The sequence below is a fragment of the Gouania willdenowi genome, chromosome 7 (genome assembly GCF_900634775.1).
Source record: "Gouania willdenowi chromosome 7, fGouWil2.1, whole genome shotgun sequence".
NCBI lineage: Eukaryota > Metazoa > Chordata > Actinopteri > Blenniiformes > Gobiesocidae > Gouania > Gouania willdenowi.
Window position 1 is genome coordinate 1,083,220 of NC_041050.1, and position 9,787 is coordinate 1,093,006.

General features: G+C 39.5%; 1 protein-coding gene across 1 annotated transcript; it reads left to right on the forward strand.

Annotated features, from left to right (window-relative positions):
* The first annotated feature begins 2,470 nt into the window (after positions 1 to 2,470).
* LOC114466505 (zinc finger protein 665-like) lies at positions 2,471 to 9,203 on the forward strand. Its single transcript, XM_028451973.1, has 4 exons — positions 2,471 to 2,797; positions 4,840 to 5,497; positions 6,578 to 6,765; positions 8,270 to 9,203. Exons 1-4 carry the CDS (start codon positions 2,635 to 2,637, stop codon positions 9,088 to 9,090), a joined length of 1,830 nt encoding a protein of 609 aa, XP_028307774.1. The 5' UTR covers positions 2,471 to 2,634; the 3' UTR covers positions 9,091 to 9,203.
* Positions 9,204 to 9,787: the final 584 nt, after the last annotated feature.

The window sequence follows — 9,787 nt, forward strand, 5'->3', positions numbered from 1 at the left end:
CACACACACACACACACACACACACACACACACACACACACACACACACACACTGTTCTAAGGCACTGAGCACGTCCGCCAAAAAAACTAGACCCCACTCATTTGTCACTTTGCGGCTCATTTCCGACGTTATTCTGATTATTCTGAACTCTGACGCGTCTATGAAAACGTAATAAACCGTTTGTTACGCGTTTGACGCACAACTCACTGTTTATTTATCAAAGTTAATCTGTAAGACTCTGATATAGAAGTGTCATTGATCTCTAAAGAAACTAAAAAATAAAGGTCAGAGGAGATGTTAAACATGTTCTGGTTTGTACATAAGTAGTAATTTAGTTTTATTTCACTATTAATGATGGAGGTCACGTGTTGGTAAAAACAACAAAAACAAGTAAAGGTTCAATGTTTTTGCTTTTTATTTTGAGAGTTCTATTGATGTTCTTTGTGAAAATGATGTATATGTACGTCATCCATCCATCCATTAGTCCATCCCTCGTCCATCCTCCCATCCAGTATTTATGTGGTTGGAACGTATTTAGTACATCATTATCATGTAATTAAATATATAATGAGCGTATATGCTCATTATATATTAGGATATCATGTTATTATTAGTTATAAATAATAATATGTGATATCCTGTAATGTTGAGCCTGTGTGTTTTCCTTGGAAAATGCTTTAGTTACAGTTTAATCAGTAAAAATCGATGAACACATTTTAACATCACAAAACTGGTCTTTTCTTCTCAGTTAATGATGCAAATAGTCTGAAAATATAGGGTGAAATAAGACGAAATATAACAATTTTTCTAATTGAATTAGTTTGCAATTTATCTACAATCTTTATTTCAAGAATAGGCTGGTAGAAACCCTGTTTATGTCGTCCCCTACTTCACAAAAACCCTCTAAATGATTAATTATGATTATATAGATTTCAGTGTTTAGTTACAGGTTACCATCACTGTGTAAACTAGTCCTCTCGGCGGACTGATCTCTGTTTACAGCAGCGGCTGGATTTGTGCAGGTGAGTGCTGCGTCACTGGAGAAGTCGGTGTGGCGTGTAAAAGTGATCAGCTGTCAGTAAATGAATGCGGTTCGCGGGAGCGCGCACAGCCAGTTAAGGCTGTATTTGTTTTTTTTAATGTCCGTCTGCAGCTGCTTTTAACACAACGTGCGAATACTCATAACTTTATGTCTTGTGTAATGGAAAATGATTGCAATGACTTTCTATATTATCTTATGAGTCGTTATTATTTTACCTGCTCTGTGCCCGAGATAAACCAATTCAAACCCTACCTGTTAAAATATCTATCTGAAAGTTGTTTATTCACAAGAGTTTTTATCAACAAATTACAATATTCTGTTTTATCTTTCCATTACTTTTTTGTTACAAACGAACATAAACAATAAATTAAATGTTTTTTATTTTATTTTGCTCAAATAAATAAACAAACAAACAAACAAACCTGCTAAAATATCTTTAAAGGGCAAATACAACCAATAACAGGTCATTTTCCACCTTCCAAAAACTGATTACACACTACAAGGTGACTGAAGTTATTCATTAGGATTATATTTGACAGTTTAATGCCAAATAAGCCCTTTTAATCTATTACAATATTCTTAAAGGACAATACAATACAATCAATTAATAGATTGTATTGACCCTTTAAGGATATTGTAATAGATTAAAAGGGCTTGTTGGTCTAAAAACTATCAAATATATCTCACATGAATGAAATCAAGTCATCTTGAGGAAGAAACCTTCATTCGGCCACAAGTGGGTGATACAGCCTTAACTGGCTGTGCGCGCTCCCGCGAACCGCATTCACTTTCTGACAGCTGATCACTTTTTGGCCCACACCGGAACTACTTGATATTTTCACGGTCACGTGACAATTTACGCTCAAAATAAAGTCAATTTTTTTTCTTTTTTTCTTTTTTTTAATGATAGGGAAACGTAACAAAGGATGTGATCAGCGGACTGATAAACAATAAAAACAACAATTTACCTTCTTATTTCATTCTTTACATCCTCAGATTAACAAAATAAATCCCAATTTCACAGCAACACTCTTAAAAGATTAAAAGGAGCACAATCAAATTTATAGAATGGATTTTCTTCCCTTTTTAACTCATATTTTCAACATCTATTTTTATCCTTTATACATATCTGAATTATTTTTTTTAATTGTTAATTATATGTAATTTTCCTTTTTAGTCATTTAAAACTTTGACATAATTCAATTGTATTATTTACCAAATGTACTTATAATATAGTGTCCACTATGCCTTGTAAAACAAATTATATATATATATATATATATTATAAGTACAGAAGAGTGTTGCTGTGAAATGTGGGATTTATTTTTTTATATATCACTTTAACTTTCAAATGAAACATTTTGGGAACAAAAAAATATAAAATTTAAAAATGTTTGATAAACAGACCACATGATAAAATTATGATTCTTACTTAAAGACATGAAAATATTTGATATTCCACTGTTGTCCAGTAGGAGGCGCTACACACTGAGTCAGTGAAAAACAAACCATAGAAGAAGAAACTGCTCTATCGGATGTTTCTGATCTCGGTGGTGTCTCGTACTAACGTTTAAATCTGATTGTGATTACCATGGATCCGATTGTGTCTCTGAGGAATGTGATCAGGGAGAGACTTTGTGCTGCTGCGGAGGAAATATTTACTTTGGTTCAACAAACCATCGATCAGTACGAAGAGAGACTTTATCATCAACAGCAGCAGCAACAACAACATAGCACACTGCTGCACAACACAGGTACACACACACACACTGCTGCACAACACAGGTACACACACACACACACACTGCTGCACAACACAGGTACACACACACACACTGCTGCACAACACAGGCACACACACACACACACAGCTGCACAACACAGGTACACACACACACACACTGCTGCACAACACAGGTACACACACACACACTGCTGCACAACACAGGTACACACACACACACACACACACTGCTGCACAACACAGGTACACACACACACTGCTGCACAACACAGGTACACACACACACACACACTGCTGCACACACAGGTACACACACACACACACACTGCTGCACAACACAGGTACACACACACACACACACACTGCTGCACAACACAGGTACACACACACACACACTGCTGCACAACACAGGTACACACACACACACACACACTGCTGCACAACACAGGTACACACACACACACACACACTGCTGCACAACACAGGTACACACACACACACTGCTGCACAACACAGGTACACACACACACACTGCTGCACAACACAGGTACACACACACACACACACACGCACAGCTGCACAACACAGGTACACACACACACACGCACAGCTGCACAACACAGGTACACACACACACACACACACAGTGTTTCTTCAGTTCAGGAAGCACCAGCTTCTTCTTCTTCTTCTTCTTCTGCAGATTTTTACTTGATGTCACATGGGTTTATTATTTCTCCACAGGTTCCTCTTTATGGAGTCAAACATCACATGTGTCAAACTCAAGGCACGGGGGCCAAATACGGACCAGTTTTACTTTATGTGGACCACAGATTATAGGCGGAAAAATGAGCAAATTTAACATGAATGTGCCCTGGTTTGTTCCACATATAAATAATATATAAATAATCAAGTATGTGAGTATATCAGTCTCTGTAGGATCTTCACTTAAATTTCCCTGATTTTGGGGACATTTTATGGAATAATTTCAGTAAAATATTTTTTCTCTTATAGTTTTTTTTTTTTTTTTAAAAGCAATTTGAGATTAAAAACATTACAGCCGTCATGTGATATAAGAAGTGGAAAACTGGGCTCTGCAAATATTGTGTTTGAATAAAATGTTTGTATTTGGTTAAATGTTTACTCAATCAACCTACAGAGTTTCATTCAGATTAGATCCAGACGAGATATTTCATTCATTCATTCATTTCATGTTTCTAAGACATACTGTGTGTGTCAAACTCCAGGTCCGGGGGCCAAATCCGGCCCCTCTGCTTTAGAGCGTCCAATGTGTCCCACAGCAGAAAGTCAGAGAAACAATGAAATATTGTGTAAATTACAAACTAATTCAGTTGTACATTCTCAGCTAGATATCTCAAAATAATACACACATTCTATGAAACTCCACAATATTAGCAGGGATCATATTTCATTCTATGCTTATATAACAAGTCATTTAAAATATTTCATTATTAAAAAAACTCTCAGTTCTTCCAAAATCCTGCAATTTTCTTCAAAAAAATTCCCTAAACTACATAAGAATTGGTCACAAAATTAAAAAAAATAACTTGAAAGTGAAACTTAAATGTATCACTTATTGCTTTGATATTATCACTGCTGTACATGTTTTATCTTATTTATACGTAGAAGTGCAAACTAGAGCACAATAATGATTAAATGACTTATTTTTTTCCCACTGAAGATAAACTGCTCCGTATTTGGACCCTGAAATAAAATGAGTTTGACACCCCTGATCTGAGAAATGTGTGTGTGTGTGTGTGTGTGTGTCCACACACTGTGACTAACTCTATGGTTATTATTGGGAATATAAATGTGTTCCAAACCTGAGCAATGACCATTAGACTCTATATTCTAACAGTAGCACACACACACACACACACACACACACACACACACACACACACACACACACACACACACACACACACACACACACACACACACACACACACACACACACACACACACACACACACACTTAGATTGTTGCACTTTATTCTGATACAGATGTGAGCAGCTGTTGTTTTCCCACAGGTTGGCATCATGAAGAGGTGTGTGATGAAGCTCAGCTGTGTGATGAAGAGGAGGAGCCCAACACGGTGAGGATTAAAGAGGAAGAGGTGAATTCTCCTCACGTTAAAGATAAAGCAGAGGTGGGCGTGTCCTTCACTCACACTGAGCGAGAACGTCCTCACGCATTCGGTGAGAGTTTTTCTTCTGAAGGATGTGATCAAAATTCTCAGGACGTCCATCACGACCTCTTCAACCTCACAGAAGAAGGTTCTCACCCCCCAGAGGCTCAGAGCGTGTCCCGCAGGGGAAAGAAACACGTCAAATGTGGCGTCTGTGGGAAAGCCTTTAAGTTCATGTCCCAGGTTCAGCTGCATCACAGAATCCACACGGGAGAGAAACCACACTGCTGCCACGTGTGTGGGAAAAGGTTCATCCAGAAGCAGCACCTGAAGAACCACATCAAGATCCACACGGGGGAGAAACCGTACTCCTGTGAGACATGCGGGAAAGGATTCATCCAGAAACAACACCTGAAGAAACACAGCGTCATCCACATGGGAGAGAAACCACACGCGTGTCCAACGTGTGGGAAAAGCTTCAGTGAACAGAACACGTTGATGCGACACATGAGGACTCACAGTGGAGAGGCGTCTGCAGGCAACGCGTTTTACGATGAAGAGCTGGAATAAAAGTCACAAACCAAGCTTTGTGATATTTCTTATAATATGGACAATAAGTCACGTGTTGATATTTCCTTAAAATGGAGATTGACGACATAAACTAGGTTTTTCTTTTGTTAATAATGTTTTATAAGAAAAACAAACTTGGGTCACAGTCACTGGTAAAAAATGCCACAAAAGACATTTAAATAACATGATGTGCTACTTTGGGCTTTTTCTCTCATTATTACATTACATAGTTTATGTTAATACATGTTTATCCTTTAATATGTGGATATATATATATATATATATATGTGTGTGTTTTTTTTACAAAAACTCATGACTGTGTACGTTTCAAATGTTTAAATAATTCGGTTGTATTTTTACCAAATGTTCCGTACAATGTAGTGCCTGCTAATGCTTTGTACAAATATTGTTTTTCAGTTCATTAAAAACAAAACCACAAAAGAAAACAAAACGTATTAATTTGTCTCATGCACTCTTGATAAACGAATTTATTATTACGTGTTTTAGTACAGCTGAACTTTTTAAATTAAAGTTTTCAAAATGATTAATAATAATAAAAATAAAAACCCAGATTATTTTATTTCTCACTGATGGACAACTAATGAAAATTATTGTTGATATTCCACTGTTGTCCAGTAGGAGGCGCTACACATGTCTGAGTCATATACCATAGAAGAAAGCCACTCTCTTTTAACAAATGTAAATAATTCAATTGTATTATTTACCAAATGTTTTTTATTACATAGTGGCTGCTAATGCTTTGTACAAATGTAAAGTTGATTTAGAAACAAAAAACAAAACATTAATTTGTCTCCAGCACTGTTGATTAATTCAAATATAAATGTATTATTACTGCTGCACCTTTGAAATTAAAGTTTTAAAAATACTTGATGAAAAAGACCACATTAAATTATTTCTATTCCTCACTGAAGGATAAAAAATGTAAATCTTCACTTGATATTCCACTGTTGTCCAGTAGGAGGCGCTACACACTGAGTCAGTGAAAAATAAACCATAGAAGAAGAAACTGCTCTATCGGATGTTTCTGATCTCGGTGGTGTCTCGTACTAACGTTTAAATCTGATTGTGATTACCATGGATCCGATTGTGTCTCTGAGGAATGTGATCAGGGAGAGACTTTGTGCTGCTGCGGAGGAAATATTTACTTTGGTTCAACAAACCATCGATCAGTACGAAGAGAGACTTTATCATCAACAGCAGCAGCAACAACAACATAGCACACTGCTGCACAACACAGGTACACACACACACACACACACTGCTGCACAACACAGGTACACACACACACTGCTGCACAACACAGGTACACACACACTGCTGCACAACACAGGTACACACACACACACACACTGCTGCACAACACAGGTACACACACACACACACACTGCTGCACAACACAGGTACACACACTGCTGCACAACACAGGTACACACACACACACACACTGCTGCACAACACAGGTACACACACACACACTGCTGCACAACACAGGTACACACACACACACACTGCTGCACAACACAGGTACACACACACACACACACACTGCTGCACAACACAGGTAGACACACACACACACTGCTGCACAACACAGGTACACACACACACACTGCTGCACAACACAGGTACACACACACACACACACTGCTGTACAACACAGGTACACACACACACACACACACACTGCTGCACAACACAGGTACACACACACACACTGCTGCACAACACAGGTACACACACACACACACTGCTGCACAACACAGGTACACACACACACACACTGCTGCACAACACAGGTACACACACACTGCTGCACAACACAGGTACACACACACACACTGCTGCACAACACAGGTACACACACACACACACACACTGCTGCACAACACAGGTACACACACACACACACTGCTGCACAACACAGGTACACACACACACACACTGCTGCACAACACAGGTACACACACACACACTACATTCATACTAGTTAATGTGGGTGTAGTGTAAGGCATGGTCTACCAGATACCTGAGACGTGTTCCTGGTTCAAACCAATGTGATGATGTCATCAACATCTGCAGAACAATGAAAACCAACCATTCAGCTGATTCAGGTGTTGGAGCAGAGACGCGTCTAAAAGTCTCAGGAATCTGGTCCTCAAGGACTGGAGTTGCCCACCCCTGGTCTAAGGACACAATGACAGATACCACAGCACTGACTGTCCCCCACTATCTGTCTCCATCATCTACTGACCAGGACCAAACCTGCTGATCGTCACAGATGTAACCAGATCAAATATAATCCGACCAGCAGCAAAAAGGGGCGTTTTGGTTTGTAAGCAGGTACACCCCCTTCTTCTGAATTATAACTTAACGTCTAATTTTGATCAATATTTGAAAATAAGATAATTATTTGTTTATTGGATTATAATCTCAGTACAGAGGTAAAATCAGACTGACACCAGAATAGAATAATCTTCCAACATAAACCCTTCAGCACTTCTACTTGACTTTAATAATAACGTTTTTACAAACCCTTTCTGATTGGTTGGTGAAAGGTATGGCCACCCCCACTAAAGTGGTTTTGTAGCCCATCCTAAACACCCCCACAGCTGACCACGCCCTCCTCACAAGATCTGGCAATGACAGGCTGTAGGTCAACGGGAAAAACAGGACAAAGAAACGTCGTCTTCCACACAGTCTGTGAATGATGATTCTAAACCAAAGGTTCTGTTTTCTCACAGGTTGTCGTGATGAAGACGTGTGTGATGAAGAGGAGGAGCCCATCGTGGTTCAGATTAAAGAGGAAGAATCCAACTCTCCTCAGATGATCAAAGAAGAACCAGACGACGGTTTGTCCTTCACTCACACCTTTATGGAGGAATGTGATCAAAATTCTCTGGACGTCCATCGCAGCCTCTTCCATACGTGTTCTGCTGGGTCCAGTTCCCACGCTGAGGAACCTCATCAGAACCTCACAGAGGAAGGTTCTCACACCTCAGACAGTCAGAACGTGTCCCACAGAGGGAAGAAAAAGGTCAAATGTGGCGTTTGTGGAAAAGCCTTTAAGTTCATGTCCCAGGTTCAGCTGCACCATCGAATCCACACGGGAGAAAAACCACACTGCTGCCACGTGTGTGGGAAGAGGTTCATTCAGAAGCAGCACCTGAAGAACCACATCAAGATCCACACGGGGGAGAAACCATACTCCTGTGAGACTTGTGGGAAGAGCTTCAGCGACCAGGGCAACTACCTGGTCCACGTGAGGACGCACACGGGAGAAAAACCGTACCCCTGTAACATCTGTGAGAAAAGGTTCACCAACTCATCAGCGCTGAAGAGCCACAGCATCATCCACACGGGAGAGAAGCCCTTCCTCTGTCAGACCTGTGGGAAACGCTTTATCCAGAAACAACACCTGAAGAAGCACAGCATCATCCACACGGGGGTGAAACCACACCTATGTCCCACGTGTGGGAAAAGCTTCACCCAGCAGAGCACGCTGGTTCGACACATGAGGACTCACAGCCACGACGACACGTTTCTAGAGGTGGAGCTTGAATAAAAGACACAAACCAAACTTCGTCATATTTCTTACATGTTTGTAGACAGCAGGGGTCGCGACCCCTGAGTCGACCAATCACTGAGCGTCTCCTCCATCCACATCCTCAGCCTCGTTTAACGTTACTGAACACACACTAAGAGACACTGGCGTTAATACAGACTGAAGCTCCACCCCTTTAGTGACAGCCACCTGTGTCATTAAGTATTGACTAGTTTGATAAAAGCTATTTTTAGTTGGTCATAAAGGAACACTGGGGTATGTGGAATATTAATAAACACAAAATAAACTGGTAACGAGTGAGTTTAGTGATGTTGGAAATCTACTGGTTCCTTAAACCATTGGTTCTCAACATCAGCCCGCGACCACCAAAATAAAGGTTCTAGAGAACGGGAATATAAATCATTGTTTTAATTGAAAATAGAATGGGTTAAAAGGGACCAAAAATGGTGGAAAAGGTGGTGAAATGGGATTTTAGAAACAAAAATTGGTTAAAAGTTGAAAATTACAGTGGACAAAAACAGACAGAAATAGTAAAAAAGGTTCAAAGTGTCAATATTACATAACAATTAGTTTAAACTGGCAAATAATGGGCATGACAAATAAAAAAATAATCATGAAATCTGGTGAAAATAGGTTAAAACTGACAATAATGGGTCAACATATGTGACATTGTGATGAATAATGTAGCAAAAATGCA